The 22,966-nt window shown below is 36.6% G+C and overlaps 1 protein-coding gene across 1 annotated transcript in view; it reads left to right on the forward strand.

Moving 5' to 3' along the window:
- The window catches only part of GABRA2 (gamma-aminobutyric acid type A receptor subunit alpha2), a 182,762-nt gene extending 160,557 nt beyond the window's left edge, over positions 1 to 22,205 (forward strand). Inside the window, exons 9-10 of the mRNA XM_049886312.1 lie at positions 10,604 to 10,806; positions 21,848 to 22,205. Of these exons, the coding sequence (XP_049742269.1) occupies positions 10,604 to 10,806; positions 21,848 to 22,144 (500 nt within the window). The 3' untranslated portion in view covers positions 22,145 to 22,205. The remainder of the gene's footprint in view (positions 1 to 10,603; positions 10,807 to 21,847) is intronic.
- The last annotated feature ends 761 nt before the right edge of the window (positions 22,206 to 22,966 follow it).

Consider the following 22,966-nt stretch of genomic DNA (forward strand, 5'->3'; position numbering starts at 1 on the left):
GAGGTATGCATAGAGCTAGGTCTTTAGGAAAGAGATCTTACAGAAGCTAAAACCTGAACTGTGCCTTCTGCAGCATTAATAGGATTTGTGCTCTTAGGGAGTAGGTATCTTTGCTATTTTTGTTAACCGATGTGTTTCCCAGTACCTAAAAAAGTACTGCAATTTAGTAAGTACTCAGTGATCATTAAGGGAAAAAATAAAAACCCCACTGCCATCAAGTCAATTCCAACTCATAATGATCCTATAGGACAGAGTAGAACTGCCCCATGGGGTTTCCAGGGAGCAGTTGGTGGATTTGAACTGCTGACTCCTTGGTTAGCAGCAGCGCTTTTAATCACTGTGCCACCAGGGCTCCAGGAAAGGAATAGGAGCTACTTAACTCATAAAGGGGCTGGTTCCAGGGAAAGGATTCTAGGTAGAGAAAACGTGCACTTTCCCAGACTGACAAAATATCTATGGCTCCACAACTTGAAGCTAGAGTATGAAAATGTCATCACTTAAATTGTGATGCCTTTCATTGTGAGAAGCACCTCAGGCAGAAGACGGTGTTTGGAGAGGAATATGAGTTTTGTATGTAGTGAATCCATGGTATATTGAGATGAGCCAAAAGAAAAATTTATAATTCTCTCAGTGTTGTCCACTCTCTAAGCAACCTTTTCAATATTTTCTTTTAGATCAAATTTTAAATTAGTCAATTTTGAGTTAGTTAGGTTTTATGACAAAGATATGTTAATTGAATTTTAATTTCTCTTTGTAGCACACAGAAGTTTCAATGTTTTTATTATTCATATGTAGTACAGTAATGAGTTAAAAATGCAGCCTTTCATAGTGCACTTAGAATGTATTTGTAAAAGTTATATCTTAGAGGAGTGGGGAGAATATTGCTTTGTCCATTGGGTCAAAGGAGGAAAAATACTTTTCTTATCAGAATGCCTGCTGTTCCTGCCATTTCTACCAGTAACCAGCAGGTGGTATCAAACAATCTTGCATGCCTGTTATATTGCCGTTTTTTGTGTGCCTTTTTGGTTTCTGATGCTTTTTCCTAACTCTGCCCCACATCCCAACCACAAACACCCACATACAGGCTTTTGATGGGGATAAAGTTCTACAAGAGGATTTGGTTTTATTTTTCTGATTGAAATCTACCTTGACTTTACTTTGAAGATGATAATGTATTTTCTCACATGTATTAAATTCTATTTTTATAAGAGAGGCACTGTTTTAAATGCTTCACATGCAGTAACTCATTTGTTCTGTAAAACAGCTCACTTGGAAAGCACTGTTTTTAATCCCTGCTTTGCAAATGAGGAAACTGAAGTACAACGAGGTTAAAAATTTAGTCTTGTCACAAGGTTAGAATTCAGGTCCTGGAGCCTCAGTGTCTGCCTCTACTCTGAAACCACCTCCCCTGATGTGACTTTCTTCTTGTAAGTGTACAATTTCACTCAACTCCCAGCATTCCCTTGCTTAGACATCATTTACTCAGCTGTTCTAAGTTGAAATATCAATTAATTATGTAAGGTTCTTGGGCATCTACACCTTAAGATAGGAAATATTATATGGAATAAAACCACCATATAAAAGCGGTAGCTGTATGCTAGATATTGTTCATGTACGGGAAAAGGTAGCATGTATCTCATACACAGACACAATGTGCACACATAATAGACATACATATATACATGTACATATGTGTGTGTATATGTATATATATACATATAAAAATACATATATATATATGAAAATAGATATATGTAGTACCAAGAGCACTTTTTATTTGTATTGCATTTTTATTTTGCCGAGAAACAAACTTAAGCCTCCAGAGAAGTGAGTTATGGAGGTTACACAAAGGTAATAAAGGAAGAAGAATTGTGTTTAAAGAAACATTGAGAGGAACACTCATTTGTAGAGTGTGCTTCTATGGGCAGCAACATGTCCATTGTTGGGGGACAGGCATGTGGAAGGTTTATGAGCTTTCCAGGTAAGTGCATCATTTTATTTATGCCCAACTCTTTCTACTTAGGGTGCTAGTGAGACTACGCTGCACCAAACCAGCAGGCAGAAAATCAGGCCTATGAGAAACTTATCCTTGCAGTGCAAAGAAAAAAAACATAAGAGGGGAGGAAGCGGGGGACAGAGAGAGGAAAGAAATCTGCAGACTAAGTTAACAATTTTTTGGCAAGTTTTTAAAATTTGATGAAAGAAAATAAATACTCATCCTTACTTGTATACAGGGGAATGTAGCCCCAAAGTAGATTCATATTGAAATTGCTGTAACATTTCATTGGTTTGAATGAATGACCCCAAAGCTAATTTTAAAGTAACAATTTGGACTTAGAATAAAATTTAGGTTTGCCATTATTTTACTATAGTTTTTTTTGTTGTTGTTATTTTGTTTTGTTTTGTTTTTTTAGGCAGCATTAATGCATCTATCAGTCATTATTTCCAATTCCCACTTAAGTGAGAAATGATGAAAGTCATCAAACTTCCCTTTAAATAATTTAAATAATTAAACATTTTATATATATGTATATATTTCAAATCAGAATCACAGTGCAGGTTCACTGCGGAAAAGAAAGAAAATAATAAAATTCCTTCAATGTTAATTCTTAAAGGTAACAAGTATCGTTATCATCTTTGTTTGGAGTCCCTGGGTGGTGCAGAAGGCTACACACAAGGCTGCTAACCAAAATGTTGGATGTTTGAGTCCACTCAAAGCTGCCTTGGAAGAAAAGCCTGACAATCTACTTCTAAAAAATCAACCACTGAAAACCTTGTGTAGCACAGTTCTACTGTGATACGCGTGGGCTTGCCATGAGTCTCAATCAACTTGATGGCAACTAGTTTCTTGTACACTTACAGATTTCCTCCTTTCTTTTTCTTTCTGATAGTTTATTTTAAAATACCAAATATGTAAAACAATAAAAAATCAGCTGAAAGTCCACTTCCTATTTTATCTATTCAATCTGTATACTACATTCTCCCCCAAAGTGGTAACTATTAGATATCTTTTCTGATTTTTTTACTAATTCATACAGTACTTTTTTTTTTTGCTAAGTTCATACAGGCATATGTATGTATATTGGTATACATATCTAAGCATACATATTTTGATTAAAATTAAATTATGAAACTTTTTAAAACAGACTTACTGTAGACATATTTGCAATCATGCATAGCACTGCTTCATTTGTTGTAATTTTTTCCTGGTATTCGTAGTGTAGGTATTCTACAATTTATTAAACTATTTCCCAATCAGTGACTATGCCAAATGTTGTCATTCTTTGGCTGTTACAGACAAAGCTCACCTGAAAAGCTTTATGCATCATTTATATCTATTTATTTTTTTGCTCTCATTTCAGTAAGAACGATTTCTCATAATACTAGTAACAATAATAACAAAAATAAAAAGAACTAAAGTAGTTAACGTTTATTGAATATTTAAAATGTGCCAGGCTTTGTGCTAAGTGCTTCAAGTATATTATACATAACCCTCAGAACATTCCCAGGAAGTAGGTACTGTTTATATTTGTATTTTGTAAATGAAGAAAGTAATGAAAGCTGTTGAGTAACTTGTTCAAAATCACGGGGCAGCAAATAGTGGAACCAGGATTCAAACCCAGGCAGTCTGATGTGAGACCTTCTGAAGACAGCCACAATATTGCTAACAGTTTATACTACCCTGACTCAGGTACAAGTGGAATTGCTGGTTCGCAGAATATACCCATTCCAAATGTTATGAGAGGTGATACCAGCAAAAATGTGGAGCAAGGAATTCCAAAATTTTGCCCCTCCATAGAAGAAATGGAGCAGTGGTTAAGCCATTTTGCTGCTAACCAGAAGGCCTGCAGTTCAAACCCACCAGCCGCTCCTTGGAAACCCTACAGGGCAGTTCTGCGCTGTCCTGTAGGGTCTCTATGAGTAAGAATTGACTCCACGGCAATGGGTTTTTGGTATAGAAGAAATGAAAAATTTGGAAAACACTGTCATTATTAACTCTTTCAGAACTTTGAAATCAACCAAAGGCTGCAGCAACTAAGCTCTCATGTCTGGCTGACCTGAGGTACCATACAGGAAGGTAGTGCAGGCTAAGGCAGATTAGTACACTGCCTGGCTGAGTGTTGAAGAAATGCCTTACGCCTGCACACAAGAAGCACTTGGTAAAGACTAGGAAAAATTTTGTTTCCATGTGTTCAAGGAAACCTCTGCCCAATAATTAGCTGACCACCAAACTAATGGAACAGAGACTTCAATGACTACAAACAACAAAGAATATAGACATCACAGTATTAGTTAATTAAAAAAACCAGTGCCATCGAGTCGATTCCATTAATAAAAGTCACTAAAAAAATAAATGAATAAGCCAGAGCAAGTACATCAAGCAGCAGCAACAACAAACCTGAACAAAAACCTGATTTCTAGTTTTCACACTGCAATATTTCAAATCATTCAGTTTTCAACTAAGTTATGAGGCATGCAAAGGAACAAGAAATGATGCCCCACTCACAGGAATAAAATCGTTCGATAGAAATCATCTCTGAGGATGCCCACACATTGCACTTACTAGCCAAAAACTTTAAATAAGCTATTTTAAATATGCTAAAAGAGCCAAAGGAAACCACGTCTGAAGAATTAAAGGAATGCATAATAATGATCTCTCATCAAACAAAGTTTCAAGGAACAGAAAGAAATTATAAAAAGTAAACAAGTAGAAATTTTGTAGTTCAACAGCACCATAACTGTAATGAAAATTAATTAGAGGGACTCAAAGCAGATTTGAGCAGTCAGAAGAATCAGTGAACTTGAAATTAGGTAAATTAAGATTATTGAGTCTGAGGAACAGGAAGTAAAATAAATGAAGAAAAATGAACAGAAGCTAAGATACCTGTTGGACACCATCGAGCAAACCTACATATGCATATGGTAGCCACAGGAGAGCAGAGAGGAAAAGAGAAAGATTATTTGGAACACTCAATGGCCAAGGATTTCCCAAATTTAAAGAAAGACATTAATAATATGTTTATGAAGCTCTTTGAACTACAAATGAACTACAAATAGAATAGCCTCAAAGAGATACACAATAAGACACATAATTGAACTGCCAAAAGACAAATAGAAAAATCTGGGAAGCCTTGCACTCTGAAAACTACAAAGCATTGGTGAAAGAAATTAAAGAAGACCTAAGTAAATAGAAAGATATCCTGTATTCTTGAATTGGAATTGGAAGACTTAATATTGTTAAGATGTCAGTATTACCCAAAGTGACCCACAAATTCAGCATAATCCCTATCAGAACTCCAGTGGCCCTTTTTCCCTCAGAAGTGGAAAGCTGATCTTCATATGAAATTGCATGGGACCCAGAATAGCCAAAACAATCATGAAAAAGAAAAATAAAGTTGGAAAACTTCACATGTCCGGATTTCAAAACTTAATACAAAGCTACAGTCATCAAAACAGTTTCATACTGGCATGAGGATAGATGTATAGATAAATGAAATAGAATTGAGAGTCCAGTAATAAAACCCATATATCTATGGCCAATTGGTTTTTAACAAGATTGCCTAGACCATTCAACAGGGAAAGAGAAGTCTCTTTAACAAATGGTCCTGGGGAAACTGTATATCCACATGCAAGGAATTAAATTGTACCCCAACTTTACACCATACAAAAAAATTAACCCTAAATGGATCAAAGATCTGAATGTAAAGACTAAAACTACAGAAGTATTAGAAGAAGATAGAGTAAATCTTCAGAACCTTGGATTAGGGCAAGGTTTCTTAGATATGATACTAAATGTAAAAACAAACAAATAAAAATAGATAAATTGGACTTCATCAAAATTAAAAACTTCTGAGCATCCAAGGGCACTATCAAGGATGCAAAAGACTGTCCATACAATGAGAGAAAATACTTCCAAATCATATATCTGATAAGAGCCTGTCATCCAGAATATATGAAGATCTTCCAGCTCAAAATAAAAAGGCAAATAACATAATGAAAAGTTTGAAAAGGTTTTAAATACACACTTATACAAAGAAAAACAAGTGGCCAAAAATCATATGAAAAGAAGCTGAACATCATTAGGCAGGTGCTGTCTAGTCGCTTCTGATTCACAGCCCCTCATTGAGAGTCTTCTTTTTAGCTGACCCTCCACTTTACCTAGGATGATGTCCTTCCCCAGGGACTGGTCCCTCCTGATAACCTGCCCAAAGTATGTGCGAGGAAGTCTTACCATCCTTGCTTCTGATGAGCATTCCGGCTATCCTCCTTCCAAGATCGATTTGTTCGTTCTTTTGATAATCTGTGGTATATTCAGTATTCTTCACGAACGTCATAATTCACAGACATCAATTCTTCTTCAGTCTTCCTTATCCATTGCCCAGCTTTCTCATGCACATGGGACTATTGAAAATACCTTGGTTTGGGTTAGGCACACCGTAGTTCTTAAAGTGACATCTTTGCTTTTTAACACTTTAATGAGATCTTTTGCAGCAGATTTGCCCTTTGCAATGTGTCTTTTGATTTTTTGACTGCTGCTTCCATGGGTGTTGATCGTGGATCCAAGTGATGTTGCTTGTTGGTCTAGTTGTGAAGATTTTTGTTTTCTTTATGTTGAGATGTAATCCATACTAAAGGCTGTAGTCTTTGATTTTCATCAGTAAGGACTTCAAGTCCTTTTCACTTTCAGGAAGCAAGTTGTGTCATCTGCGTAATGTAGATTGTTAATGAGTCTTCCTCCAATCCTTATGCCCCATTCTTCTTCATATAGTCCAGGTTCTTGGATTATTTGCTCAGCATACAGACGGAATAAGTATGGTGAAAGGATACAACCTTGATGCACAGCTTTCCTGACTTAAACCACACAGTATCCATTTGTTCTGTTCGAATGACTGCCTCTTGGTCTATGTACAGGTTCCTCATGAGCACAATTAAGTGTTCTGGAATTCTCATTCTTAACAATGTTATCTATAATTTGTTATGATTCACATAGCCGAATGCCTTTGCATTGTCAGTAAAACACAGGTAAACATCTTTCTGGTATTTTCTGCATCCAACCAAGATCCATCTGACATCAGTAGTGATATCCTTCATTCCATGCTTGAATTTCTGGCAGTTCCCTGTCACTATATTGCTGCAACCGCTTTTGAATGACCTCTAGCAAAAATTAGCCAGTGAAAACCTTATCAATAGCAATGGAATATTAAGCCCATTAAGCATTTGGAAAATATAAACCAAAACCACAATTAGGTATCGCTTCACATAACTAGGATGAGTATAAAACAAATAAAAAATGGACAAAAACAAGTGTTGACAAGGATGTGAAGAAATTGGAACCCTCATACATTGCTGGTGGGAGTGTGAAATGGTACAGTCCTTGTGGAAAACAGCTTGACATATCTTCAAAAATTAAACATAGAGTTACCATATGATCCAGAAATTCCACTCCTAGTATGTACTCAAGAGAATCGAAAACATAAGTCCAAACAAAAAATTGTACATTAATGCTCATAGCAGCATTATTTATAATAGCCAAAAGGTGAAAACTACCCAAATGTCCAAATGGATAAGCAAAATGTGGTGTATGTGTACAATGAGATACATTCAGCCATAGAAAGGTAGCACAGTGGTTAAACACTCGGCTACTCACTGAAAGCTTGGCAGTTTGAATCCACCTAGAGGCATGTTGGAAGAAAGGCCTGGCAATCTACTTCTGAAGGGTCACAGCCGTTGAAAATTCTGTGGAGCACGGCTCTATTCTGACACAGGTGGGGTCACAGGAGTCAGAATCAACTCAACAGCAACTGTGTTTTTTTGTTTTTGTTTTGACGTGCTACAACATGGATGAACCTTGAAAACATGCTAAGTAAAATAAGCCATAAAGGTCACGTATTATGTGATTTTATTTATAAGAAATGTCCAGTATAGGCACATCCATAGAGACTGAAGGTAGTTTAGTGGTTCCCAGGCCCTAGTGGAAGGGCAGAATTGGGAGTGACAACTAACAGATACGGGGTTTCTTTTAGGAATGATTAAAATATCCTTGAATTAGATAGTGGTGATACCTGCACAACATTGTGAATATACCCACCCTCTGCCATCGAGTCAATTCCAACTCATAGCGACCCTACAGGACAGAGTAGAACTGCCCCATAGAGTTTCCAAGGAGTGCCTGGTAGATTTGAATTGTTAACCTTTTGGTTAGCAGCCGTAGCACTTAACCACCACACCACCAGGGTTTCCGTGAATATACCGTACATCTTAAAATGGTAAGTTTTATATTATTTAAATTTCATCTTAATAAAAAATAGCAACAAAAGTACTCAAAAAAATGAAAGCATATGTCCGTACATAGGCTTTATTTGCAACAGCCCCCAAATGCATGCAGTCCGAATGAGTACCAACCAATACATGGGTCAGCGAATTGTAGTACATCATACAATGAAATATTACTCCACAATAAAAGGCAACGAACTATAAATACACACTACCTAACGGATAAACTTCAAAGTAATTATGATGATCCCAGACAAAAAAGTACACACGCTGTATAAGTTCATTTATGTATAATTCTAGAAAGTGCATACTGATTTATAGTGTCAGAAAGCATGTCAGTGGTTGGCTGGGGATGAGAAGGGGGTTGCAGGGAGGATTACAATAGGGGTGACAGATATAGCTGTTATCTTGATTGTAGTCACACTTACACTTTATATATAGACAGTTTATTGTATGTTGATTATACGTTTATGAAGCCGTTAAAAAATATTAGGAGATGTTGCCAAATAACTTTCCAAAGAGGTAGAATCAATTTATAATCTCTATGAAGGAGGGTGTACGTTGCCTCACATCTTCCTCAGTACCAGATACTATGGACCCTTTAAAGTTTTGCTCATATTTTGCTGATAGTATTGTCTAAAAAGACATTTTTGCTTTGTTTGCATTTCCTTGACTGCTAGTGAAGTTGAATATATTTTCATATATCAAATGACTTGTCATTTGCATCTTCTATAGTGTGTTCATGTATGTTTATGTGCATGTGTCTGCCTTATACTCAATTTATTTTTCTGTAGCAGAGTCTCAAAAGAAATCATTTTACCACTCTAAACCTTGAGCAGTTTGATGTATTCAAGCACAAGCTTGCTGTGATTTTGTAAACATTTTTAGTATTGACTCAGCAGCAGGTAAACTAGATTTATTTTCCTACCTTTATTCCTACTACTGCCATCACATTCCCAGATGCGTTCACGCATGATTAAATAGAATTATTGCTAGTTTTGAATCACTAATTGTGTTGTAAGAGGTCCCTGAGTAGTACAAATGGATTGTGCTAGACTGCTACCCTAAAGTTGGCCAGTGCCAACCAACCCAGTAGTGCCCAGGAAGAAAGGCCTGTCCACCTGCTTTTGTAAAGACCGCACCCAGAAACCCTATGGAGCACAGTTCTCTGTAACATATGGGATCACCATGAGTCGGAACCAACTCCAAGGCAGTGGAGTAGACTGTATTGCAGTTGAGGAAAAAAATAAAAATAAAAGCAGGTGCTTTATTCTAAAATACAAACATCTTCAAAATATGAATGAAAATTTCTTTAACCTTTAATTTTCTTTTACATTAACTGATCCCTTATGTACATAATTAAACTTCTGTTGGGTCCCTGATAAAGCAGGTGATTGTAGACATTTTGAGAGCTGGTATGGCAGCCTACCTCCTGGTTATTTCCTTCTTTTTTCCTTAATAATTGTGACTTTCCTGACTACTGGCAAACAAGGGATAGAGTGAAAGAAAATAGGTTGTTTTTAAATCAACAAAGGTATTAGCAGTTCTTTAAAAGCAGTGATTTACATTTTTCTAGGGCTTTATTTTTTAGCTGCTTGTTTTATTTTCTATAGACAGTGAGCTTCACTAAGAAAGAAATTGTGTCCTCACAATTCTTAAAACCCATTATCATCGAGTCCATTAGCAACCCTGTAGGACAGAGTAGAACTGCCCCATTGGGTTTCCAAGGAGAGGCTGGTAGATTCAACCTGCCAACCTTTTGGTTAGCAGCCAAGCTCTTAACTAGTGCACCACCAGGACTCCTTCACAATGCTTAGCATTCCAGAATTAATTTCATACTATATAGCTATACTTTGATGAAGAACTTCTTAATCACGGTTCCGTAGTGATCACTGGTGCAGTTGTCTTGTCCATTGCTTAGCGTGCAATTTAAATAAATGATGGACAAATTAACATGAGGCTTTGTGAACGTTATTTTGTTTGTTTATTTTAAGTTGAGGATAATCGGCAGTAGGTCGATTTAAAGTGCCTACTTTTCCTCATAGGAAATTCTGCTTCAGCCTTTGTAACCTCAACCGTATTTAAGAAACAAAAAGAGAAGGTGATTCATACAGAACAAAAGTGAAACTTGACAGTGTTTTTAGAGTCATTACTTTAAGAAATATAATAACCATTTAAGGTCATTAACTTTGTGTTTTCTTTCAGGTAGATTTTTTTTTTAACTGGTTAAAAGTGACACTGAAAAGATGTTTAAAAAACACACACGCACTTCCAATCTTGTCCTGCTAGAACCTGCTGATGTTTTTGGTTCCTGTCTTTTCTTCTGCAGGAGTAACAACTGTGCTAACAATGACAACCCTAAGCATCAGTGCTCGGAATTCTCTCCCCAAAGTGGCTTATGCAACGGCCATGGACTGGTTTATTGCTGTTTGCTATGCATTTGTGTTCTCTGCCCTAATTGAATTTGCAACTGTTAATTACTTCACCAAAAGAGGCTGGGCTTGGGATGGGAAGAGTGTGGTAAATGACAAGGTAAGTGAGAATGTTCTTATAAATAAGACAATCTCCTAACATAATCAGCTTGTAACATATGTTTCTACAAGTTGGCATTGATAACATTCACATTTAAAAAGGTTGAAATGAATTAGAATCATACACATTTCTTTTAAAGTGTGTTCTTGTTCTGGCCTGAAATCCTTTAGGAGTGTTTGGAGTAGTACCTTTCTGTTAAATCACCCCCAAGCATCTGGTGAGCTCTGCCTAGGTGTCAAGCACTGTGCTAAGTTTTTTTTTTTTTTTCAATATGCTGTCTCATGTCATCTTCACAGCAACCTTACTGGGGTGTCATCTTAATTCCCATTTTTTTCCAAAGAGGAAACTGAAGCTTAATAAAGTTAGTACTTTGCCCAAGCTCACAAAACTGTTTAGCAAGTATACTTGAACCCAGATCTGTCTGTGAGAGCATTACTTCATGCTTTTAAACAATCCATTTCCTTATAATAAAAAGATTGGGGAAAAAGTGGACACTAAATTTACCTGTTATAGAATTACAGGCCATACTCAATGGGTTGAGTGCTCCTCACCTCTTCTCATATTTAGTGCTCTGGTGTAAAAGCCCAGCCAGTACTTTTATCATCGCTGTGTCACGTGGAATAAGTAAGTAGGTGCTGGAATGCCTAGAAATTTTATGTTGCTCTTGTAGCCTCTAAGGAAAAAGTTATTTGAAGATTAACTTCTTTGGGGATTATTCATGTCCATTTTTTGATTTCAAGTACTGAAGCTAGTGGGAGTTATGTGCATTGATAACAGATGTTTCCTTTCTTATCTATAGATTATTATTCATCTACTTAAGAAGGAGGCTTTGGATATATCACAGTAAGATGCAGAGTATTCTTAATAATAGTAAAACGTTCTACTTTGAGGGTTTCCTTTACCAATATGTCTTCCTCAATGCTGCTTCTGTTAAACTCAGAATAACATACTTGCTGATTTGATTTCTTTTTCAGTTATTTGAATGTAGTTTTTTTTTTTCCCTCCTTTCTCTGACCATATTGCAGATTAAGCATACAAACAGTGGGTGTTCATAGTTTAAAAGTCTTGTTCTTTTTTCCTTAATTTTGTAAGCTAAAGAAGTTTTAACAAGAGTGCTTTTTTTTTCACGTTATACGCTGTATTTTGCCTGTTAACAGCATCAGCAAGTAAACGTTTAAGGCAATATGATCAACTTTCTCTGCAGAAAATTTTCAGATCAATTTTATAGGCTATTTCAACATTTCCATTACATTTTATTGTTGATTTATGTTTTCATTTTCTATATAGCATATTGCTTTTTTCATTGCTGTTTATCCAAGTACTTCTTTTTAGCTATATTGGTTACACCTGCACTTTCATTATTACATGTTTTTAAAGATACAGTGCTAGATATTCCTTTGTAACCTGTATCACCTAAAATGAATTACAATGTTTGTATGATATAAATTCCCCAAATAGAAATTTACAGGTTTTTTTTATGCTGCAATATGCCGATATGCCAATCAAATTGACATTGTGACTTACTATACCATAATATACATCCTCAACCCTTCAACTTGGAAAATTTAGATACCTGTAAATGGAGAAAGCACCATTTTGGTAGTGCCTTCTAAAAGTAATGACCTAATTTTGGTGAATACCAGATTTAAGTCTACTCACATGTCAAATCACACATAACCTAGATGAATCTTTGTCAAAAATCATTGATGCTCCAACTTAATTTTCAGCAAAACAAGTAGCACTGTTTATGTTATTTCAGTTCTTAATGATTAAGTTAGAGGGATCATTACTTTAAGCACGCTGCTTGTTCTCATTCACATCTGTGTAGCTAGAGTGCCTAGTACGGTGTGTGGTAGGCCCTTTAGAAATATTTGTTGAATGAAGGATAAATGTGTTTCTAACATTAAATCTGGGAATGTAATACTTATAACAGAACTTCCTTACCTTCATGAAAAAGCTTTTGGAACTTTACAATAGTGGCTTTATCAGTCCAATTCTATGATTCAAATGAATTTTGGGAGACATTTTCTAAACCTACCTTGGAAAAAAACCAAGTCCTGAGAATTAAAAGTAGAGTGCCTTCAAATTAGCCAATCTGCCTAAAAGATATTTCAGGCAGTCTACCTCTGTAGTTGTTTTAAAATATATTTTTAAATAATTTATTAGTTGTTGTTGGAAATATACATAACAGAACATACACCAATTCAACAATTTCTACATGTACAATCCGTTGACGTGGATTACATTCTTCAAGTTGTGCGACCATTCTCACTCTCCTTTTCCAAATTGTTCCCCCCCATTAACATAAACTCACTGCCTGCTAAGTTTCCTATCTAACCTTTTGGGGTGCTCTTGTCAATTTGATCCCATATGGTTAGTTTTTTAAAAGAGTACAGTTCTTAAGTTACTAAACTATTGTTTGGCTTAAAGACTTCAGGCAATATTTTTGGTTTAGGTTTAAAGATTATCTCAGAGCAATAGGTTCTGGCGTTCATCTAGCCTCAATGGCTGCAGAAAGTCTGGGTTCCATGAGAATTTGAAATTCTGTTCTACATTTTCTCCTTTTTGATCAGGATTCTTCTATGGAATCTTTGATCAGAGCATTCAGTTCTTCTGGCATAAGAGGTAGTTGGTGATGGAGGCAATCAGCCATGCATTTCATTTCCTCTTTCTCTTTTGTTGAAATATGGGGTTTTTAACCACAGGTTATCCTTTCAGACTAACCACCTAGGGAGTGATGAGAATCCTCTGCTTTTGAAGTTAATAAACACAGTTAAATTATCTGTCAATCCAAAGAGTATATGAAAAGTTCTTAAAAGTTTGTAAGCTGGCAAGTATTAATTTGCCTCCTGAAAATAATCACTGAGATACATATCAACATTGTATGTTTGAAAAAAAGAAGTACGTATTTAACATACAGTTTACATGTAAATCGTGCTCTTAAGTTAGTTTTTGAAAATAGATAAATCCACTTTTGATGGATTCAGTCAAGCTGCTTTTGAGCCCTATATAAAAAGGAGACAAGGATTTTTGCCCTTTTTCCTCATTTACTACCTAGCTCTGTGATCTTAGGCAAGACATTACACTACTTCTTGCATGAATTGCCATAGCCTTAAACTTGGGACAACCAAACCTTACCATTCTAAAAATGTAGTGCTGGATAAAATGATCCAACTCAAATTTTTATGCCCTTCTATATACAAAGATATTTTCTTATGCAAACCTACAAGTACTTCTAGACCCTTCCCTAATATCCCATATTCCTTCACTGGACTAATTCTTCCACTTCAGCGCTGGAATGCTTATTTCTCAACCTTGATCCATCAGTTATTATTTTTCTTTGTTTGTTTTATTGTATCAAAATTGCCTTCTTTTCAGTTGTCTTCTTTCTGTCATCTTATGAGGATCCTTAATCTTCACAATAAAAGCAAATACAAAACTCTCTCCAGATCCTCTGCCACCATCTTCCCACATCCTCAGATTCTACCCTGTTGCTCGCCATTTGAGCTTCCTGAAAGCATTACCTCCAATGCTGTCTTCTCACATTCAATTCAGTTCTCAATCCACCGTAATCTGATTTCCTTTCCATTTTGACTCCTGTAACTGAAGGGTACCAATAACCTCCACATTTTCAGATCAGATAGTAATTTTTTATTGTCTCACTGGTTCCTTATTGAGCCTTTCTACTATTATGCTGAGGAATGCCATTTCACTTCTTTTCTCATTAAAGCAGTTCTCAGAATATTAGTTTTCTTCCCTCACACCCTTCCACTGCTCATTCTGTGCTTTGCGATTCTCTTTTGGAGTTCACAGTGGATGCAACATCTGTTCTTATTTACCCTCAAAGACAATTATTTTAGCTTTCTTTTATCCTGGCTTTAAAATTTACTATTCACTGTGCATGTCTCACTTTAAGGATTTTATTGACAAGGTTTGCAGGAATATCTACAACGCTACATACTGCTCACCATTTTCATTCCCAAACCAGGTAATTCCTACTCATCCTCAGCACAAATATCAATTATTCAGGAATTTTTGGAGCTCCCCTACCCCAGCTGATTAGATTCCCATTGTAAGCATGTGTACTACCTTGCGCTTTTGCAGTATAGCTGTTGCCACAGATTGTAATTGCATATTCATGCCTCTACTCCTTCACTTATCATGATAACAGTAACCACTTTTATTTTAGTAAATCATTTATCCCTGGCCTTTTGCAGTGTCTTACACATATTACTCAGTAAATACTGTATAAATTAATGAAGTAATTACCAAATCAAAATCTACAACCCACAGTTTTATCTTCATTTCCATGGTTATTACCTATGCCTATTTTCCACACCTTTGTTTTTTAACTTCAGGGATCATGCATCCAACCTGTTCCCTAGACATTTCAATTTGAATATAACACCTCAGTCTCTACACTTAAAAAAAAAGGTCAAAGAAACAAACAAAAAATAAAAATAAAAATAAAACCTCCTAAGTTGACTTTATACCTTTCCCCTGCCCACATCTAGTTATTCATCAGTAACCCATAAAAAAAATATGTCAGTTAATTGTTCAACCTAATCTCACATGCCAACCACTTGGAAGTATCCTTCAACATCTATGCAGTCATCAGATTTTATCTATTCTCTTCATACGTGCCTTACATCAAGCCCTCGCCATTTTAATAGACTCTTTACTACTTGCTGACTCCATACTTGACTTCTTCTAATCCATCCTCTATATTAATACCAGATTTGTCTTTCTAAATCATAAATTTTATCATTTAACTCTTTAGCTCTTTAATGAATTATTGAAGTCAATTAACAAACTAATCAAATATGGTCCAAGAATATATCCCTCTCATATTCTCATTTACGTGATGAATAAAACCAAACTTGTTGCCACTGAGTCAATTCCAACACATTGCAGCCCTATAGGACAGAGTAGAACTGCCCCATAGGGATTCCGAGGCTGTAATCTTCACAGAAACAGACTGCCACATCTTGGGCAAGCATAATAACTGTAACCCATAATAACTGTAAAGTTTTTTTTTTCTTTAACCAAAAAAATGGAAGCATAAATTTCCTCAGAGAAAATCTTCCTTTACACTGAATTCTCCTTTGAGAGGGACCATATATATATCTTTCATGGGTTTTATATAGGGAAAACTGGGTACTTTAGCAAGAAATGTTAACATTTTCCGAATAAACATCATAGTGAATTTCATATTGACGTTTCTTGTAGTCCCTTTCAATAAAAGGTGAAGGCATTACATTAACATACAACTCAGTGAAAGCAATTCTTCAAGGAGCTAAGCTAATATGGTCCAAGTGTATATATAGCTTTCTCATGGCCCAGTTTAATCCAAGGAGAGACTTTGGAGTACTTAGAGAAGTGGATGGACTGTATAACCTTCAGACAGTCTTCTGTGAGTATCACTTTTCTAGTTAGGACAGTTAACAGACACTTCACAGTAGCATTAACTGACCAGGGAGCATACTGTTCTTTTACAAGTAGCGGGCTGTCTAGTAGCCACATAACTGCAAAATTACAACATGGTGTGGTAGAAAGAGCCCAGATTGAGACTTAGGAGGCCTGAGTTTTCTCCAAAGTCGTATATTTAGTGTTTGACATGAGAGTCTCATTTCCTTATTGGAGGGAATAATCTCTGAGATTCTTTACAACTGTAAAACTATGTGATTGTTATTTAATTCATTTGCCAGTTCACCTTCTCTAATAGGTGACTATATTCTACATTCAGCTTTTGCTCAAGTAATTAGCAAATTATTTTCTCTACTATGCTAAGGAAGTCAAGTTGGTTTGCCATCATGGTATAAGACGTTTTGATTTCTGTTAATCAGGAATTTTCCAGACTTGACAGTTTTAGTACATATTCAGAAACATTAATAAAGTAATAATCTCAAAGTAGCCTAAATCCTATAAATATCATTTAAAAATAGAAAATTAAATTGATGTGGGTTATATTCCCTTTCATTCCACTTTAGTGACAGTGTCAAAAAGCTCTATAACAACATAGTTTGTTCCCCTTTATCCAGATATCACCAAAAACCAAACCCAGTGCCGTCAAGTCAATTCTGACTCATAGCAACCCTATAGGACAGAGTAGAACTGCGCCATAGAGTTTCCAAGGAGCACCTGGCGGATTCGAACTGCGGACCCTTTGGTTCGCAGCCATAGCACTTAACCACTACACCACCAGGGTTTCCTTTATCCACATAGTACATAAAAAATATAGCATTTATTGATGCTATATTAAGCCACATCCCCTCTCCCACATATATAACTCTCAATCATAAGTAAAACAACTTCCAAATACATTGTTTTTTAATTTATTTTTGAGCTAAATTTTATTAATTCCCAGTCTCCCACATCCATAGATGATAAAACAGAGGACTTTCAGGAAAACAAAATAATGGAATTATGGAATAAATACTGAATTATGTTTTTATTAATCTAACATAAGTTATTATATTCTATTAAATATATTCTTTATATTAGATGGATGGATGTGTGGATGGGTGGATGGATGGATGGATGGATGGATGGATGGATGGATGGATGGATGGATGGATGGATGGATGGATGGATGGATGATAGATGGATAGATCATAGTAATCATCCTAGTACATCATTCATTTATTTATCGAGCAAACAGTTTTTGAGCCTGCTGTGTGCCAGGAGCTATGCTAGGAGCTTTACAGTACACAGTCTATGCCTTCAAGGACCCTATAAAAAATAGAAGTAATACATATATATGCCATTGTAAAAGCAAGCACTGGGGTGCCGTGAAAGCTCATGGAAGGGGTTCTTAATGCAGGCATGGGGAAGTGACATCTGAGTAGTGACTCTGAGCTGAGTCATTGTTAGCCTAGTGATGGTGAGGTAAAACCTGCAAGACTTGGGGACCAGTTGGAGTTATTTACCAGTTTCTGTCTCTCTTATGGTTCCATTCAGAGGCCAGGGAGGGTATACAGATTTGGGCTGGGAGTGAGAGTAAGGTGAATTCATTTCTGGATATTTTAAGTTTTAAGTACCTGTGGGACATATAGCTGGAGAATTCTAGTGAAACGGTGGTTTTGAAATCTGGAAAGAGATAAATGTGTCAATCATCCATGTAAAGGTAGCAAAAACCATGAGAGTCACTTAAAATTAATGGAAAATAGCAGTGCCAGGTTGCTTTCAATTCCCCCATTCTCCTTTTATCTGTTTTCATTACCTTTTAACATTCTTCTCTTTACTTCAGGAACCCAGCCTATACTTGTGCATATTTTCAACTCTACCTGATTTTACTCTTCAAATGATACTAAATGGTCTATCTAAGTGCTTTAAAGTAGAAATACAGAATTAATTATTTCAGGGAGTTAAAATTAGCATATGGGAAGTTAGGTAGTATGAATTATTAGAATTTGCCTAGTTCTCAAAAGAAAAAAAAATTTTCAGGGACCTGGACTTAAAAAAAAAAAAAACCCTAATGGGAAGCAGCAAGTACTGTTTTGAACAGTTAATGCAATAGGTTTCATTGGACTATTTTTCTTCAAGGGTCTGAATGTAAACCAAGGATTACACTAAATAAAGTATGCAGCCTGCTGATGATGTGGCTTGATCTGAGGTCTGTGTAGTATTTAAAGAGGTATTTGTTATACACATCCTCTTAAGCTGGTTATTGTTAGTAGAAGTTGGTAGGAGATGGGACATGGTACTATCTCTTGTCAATAGTACAGAGTCTTTGCTGTGGCACTAACAGACCTATATCTTACAAAAAACAGTAACAGAATGCATTAACCCCCATACCCCATTGCCGTCTAGTCGATTCCGACTTACAGCAAACCTGTATGACAGAGTAGAACTGCTCCATAGCGTTTCCAAGGAGCACCTGGCGGATTCGAACTGCCGACCTTTTGGTTAGCAGCTGTAGTTCTTAACCACTACGCCACCAGGGCTTCCACAGAGTGGATTGTGTGGACTTTATCTTTTGCTTCAGAAATCCTTACAGTTGTAAGTCAGTTATGAATCAAATGATATTTTTTCCATATAAAACCCAAAAAACATATAGATGATTTTAATTTTAAATAGATAGGAACAGTGTGCTTTAGTGTAGATTTGAAGTAATTATTTTGAAGTGTGGTAAGAGGAGTTGTTTTCTTCTTTAAAATAACTTAGTAAGTTATTTGTAAAATAACTATAAAAATTGGAGCTGCTAAGAAAAGCCTATGCTGAGCAGTGGCTAGGAATTGTTATGGTGTGGCACCATAGGTATGCCCTGCCCTTCATTCAATGAAATGATAAGAAATTACAGGTACCAACCACTGGGTTCTTGACACAGTGGTTAAGTGCTTGGCTGCTAACTAAAAGTTTGGTGGTTTGAACCCACCAGCTTCTCCATGACAGAAAGATGTGGCAGTCTGCTTCTGTAAAGATTTACAGCCTTGGAAACCATATGGGGCAGTTCTACTCCATCCTATAGGCTCGCTATGAACTGTAATCGACTCAGTGGCAATGGGTTTGGTTTGGTTTTATAAAGTTACAAATGGTGATTTCTTACTCCTTCTCCTTTTATACTCCAGCCAGGCCTGGGTGGAAGCTTCATTAGTAGGAGGGGAAAGGAGAAGAAGAACTGGGAAACCCAGGCACGTTTGCAGATCCTCCTGGGCTTTCAGAGCCCATTTCTTATCTGATTTTACTTGAACATTTTGAGAATTCTTAATTCAAATTAACTAATACTCCAAAGTTTGTTCTAGGGCAATCTCTCCTGTAAACCTCACTATTTTGGATAATTAAATGTTGGCTGAATTTTGTTTGCATTTAGATAACAAATAATTCATTTATATTGGTGTGTGTTTGTGTGTGTGTGTGTTTTGTGTACCATCAAGTCGATTCCAACTCATCATGACCCTATATGACAGGGTATAACTGGAAACCCTGGTTGCATAGTGGTTAAGTGCTATGGCTGCTAACCAAAAGGCCAGCAGTTCAAATCCACCAGGCGCTCCTTGGAAACCCTGTGGGGCAGTTCTACTCTATCCTGTACAGTCGCTATGAGTCAGAATTGACTCGACAGCAGTGGGCTTGGTTTTTTTTGGTTAACTGCCCTTAGGGTTTCCTAGGTTGAAATCTTTCTGGGAGCAGATTGCCAGGTCTCTTCTCCTGCAGAGCTGCTGTTGAATTTGCACTGCAAACATTTTGGTTAGTAGCCAAACACTTAACCATTGCACTACCAGGGCTCCTTATATTAGCATAGAAATGCAGGTAAATACTCTTTATATTTTCAGGTTTCATTAATTGAACTACTTATTATGTGCCACTCTGCAGGAGAAAGATGTGGCAGTCTGCTTCTGTAAAGATTACAACTTTGGAACCCTGTGGGGCAATTCTCCTCTGTCATATAGGGCCTCTATGCATTAGAATCAACTTGATGATAATGAATTTGGTTTTTCAGTTTATTTTGTGCCTACCTGGTGGAAGGCATCATGCTGAGTGCTAATGTTACTAAGCTTAACAAGACAAAACTGGCGCTGGCCTTCATAGAATTTAGGGAAGGAAGACATCAGTGAAACAATCACACAAGTAGAGGAAGCATTCACACATAGTGAAAAATGCCGTGACGGGAAGAAACTGGGTGCTACGAAAGGACATCTGGGGCATGGAGAATAGGTTGGCTAGAGTGGTTGGGGAAGGCCTGTCTGAGGAAATGATGTTTAAATAGAAACCAAAAGGTGAGAAGAAAGTGCTGTTGTTGTTGTTGGCTGCCACTGAGTTATCCTAGACTTGAGGTAACACAATGCCCATGCACAATGGAATGAAATGCTGCCTGGTCCCCAGCCAACCCCATGATCGGTTGCGGACGTGACCATTGTGATCCATAGGGTTTTCATTGACTGATTTTTGGAAGTAGATTGCCAGGCCTTTCTTACTAGTCTGCCTTAGTCTGGAAACTCCACTAAAACCTATTCAGCATCATAACAACACACAAACCTCCAGTAATGGACGAGTGGTGGCTGCATTTGAGGTACATTGGATGGGAATCAAACCCAGATCTCCCACACAGAAAGTGAGAATTCTACCACTGAACCACTAATGTTCCCAGTGAGGGAGAAGTAGTCATATGAAAGATGGGGTAGGGGAAGGCATTCGGCTAAGGAACTAACATCACCAAAGGTACCAAGGCAAGGAAATACTCTAAAAACTGAAATTCATCCCCTGGGACTGGTGTGTAATAAGCAAAGGAAAGAGGCCATGAGAAGAAGTGTTAGTTTTATTCTAAGTTCCATTGGATGCTGTTTAAAAGATTTTAACAGAGAAGTGGCATAATCCAGTTTATGTTTTAAAAAAGATTCCTGTGGCTTTAGTGTATCTTATGATTGGATTGTGTCAAAAGCAGCAGGGAGACTACAAAGGAGTATTGCCTGGTCTAGGCAGCAGACCCAACTAGGGCCGGTTGTAACTAAACTGAAAATTATAAGAAGGAGTGGGAGGAGATAGGCAAAAACCCAGGTTTGTATTTTATTTTTCTTCTGTATTTTGAGTATTTATTGTACTACCATCTGCATACAGTTGCAGTTTCCCATGATCTGAGTAAAGCAATTGCTGTATGATTTTGACATAAAGCGAGGAGGAGGAGAATCCTTTTATGAAGTTACAGAAATTAAATTTCTTTATTCACAAGTTAGAATCATTCATTGTAGGTGATCATTTCTGTTGTTAAAATGTTTTCATATTTTGCTTTTTAATCCACTCAACAAATATTTGAGTGACTCCTAAGAGTCAAAAATACTGTCTCATTTATTAAAGTTGTATCTTTTGATTATTTGTTTTGTTGTTGTCAGTAGCAAAGCATGGTTCTCCAGGAAAATGGTACCAATGGTTTTCCTCTGAGGCCTTCCTCGTTCTCATGTTTTTAGGACTTAGAACCTTTTTATTTAACTTCCTAAATTCATTCTTTCTAATGGATAACAATGTTTATCAAGATAATTACCTGCAGAAAATGGTATGTAGCTGGCTCAACCCATACTCTGTGATTTCTTGTGTTTTTCAATAGAAAAAAGAGAAAGCCTCTGTGATGATACAGAACAATGCTTACGCGGTGGCTGTTGCCAATTATGCCCCAAATCTTTCAAAAGATCCAGTTCTCTCCACCATCTCCAAGAGCGCAACCACACCAGAACCTAACAAGAAACCGGAAAACAAGCCAGCTGAAGCCAAGAAAACCTTCAACAGTGTTAGCAAAATTGACAGAATGTCTAGAATAGTTTTCCCAGTCTTGTTTGGTACGTTTAATTTAGTTTACTGGGCTACATATTTAAACAGGGAACCTGTATTAGGGTTCAGTCCTTGAACCTAGACCCAGGGTTATCTTTGGGATATAGAGCAACATTAAACTCGGTTTGTTTTGCCATGTACAGTCCGACTAATAGCTGCTAATTTGTGAACCAACATGTACAGTATGTCTATAGTGATGTAGCTTACTGGTAGATCTCTAATTGAGTCACGCATTTGCTAACCCATGGAATGGCAGACAGAAAGCACCCCATGCCAAAGGAGCCATGGCCTTGTAAAAGAGTTACCTAGGAACTGGTTTAAAGTGGATTTCACATGTCCTGATTTATTTCTTCTTCAGCAGAGATGAAAATGGGGGACCTACACCACACTTTAATGGATGCTTTTGTTTGAGGCATTAAATATGGAGTATTTTCTACTGCTGCCTAATTATGATGTAAGATAAGGTTGTCATTCAAAGACAAATTCTTCTAAATAGCAGGGCCTGATAGCTGCAATATCAGTTCCCCTCCTGAGTGCTCAGAATCCCTGCAAAGGTAATTGGAAGCTTGGCACACTAAAGAAGAAAAACTAGAAATTATTGAAAATCAGCTTTTAATTACTGTGTGTAGTATCTACAGCCATGTACACATTACAGCATGTTGAGCTTAAATAATTACAGGTCACCTCTTGACAGGATGTTAATTCTGCCTAGAATTTAATAACAATTGGAATGTCATGGTCATTACATTTATAGCTTCTGAGCTTATTTGAAAGTAATAATTGAAATCTAACAAATCATTTTCATCTTTGGAAAAGACCTTTAAAAAAAAAAAAAGTGTCTTACTCTTTCCAGGTATGTGTTGTATTGAAATTGATCAGCTAAATTTTCTTGGTGCTG

This window comes from Elephas maximus, chromosome 5 (assembly GCF_024166365.1).
Source record: "Elephas maximus indicus isolate mEleMax1 chromosome 5, mEleMax1 primary haplotype, whole genome shotgun sequence".
NCBI classification, from domain to species: domain Eukaryota; kingdom Metazoa; phylum Chordata; class Mammalia; order Proboscidea; family Elephantidae; genus Elephas; species Elephas maximus.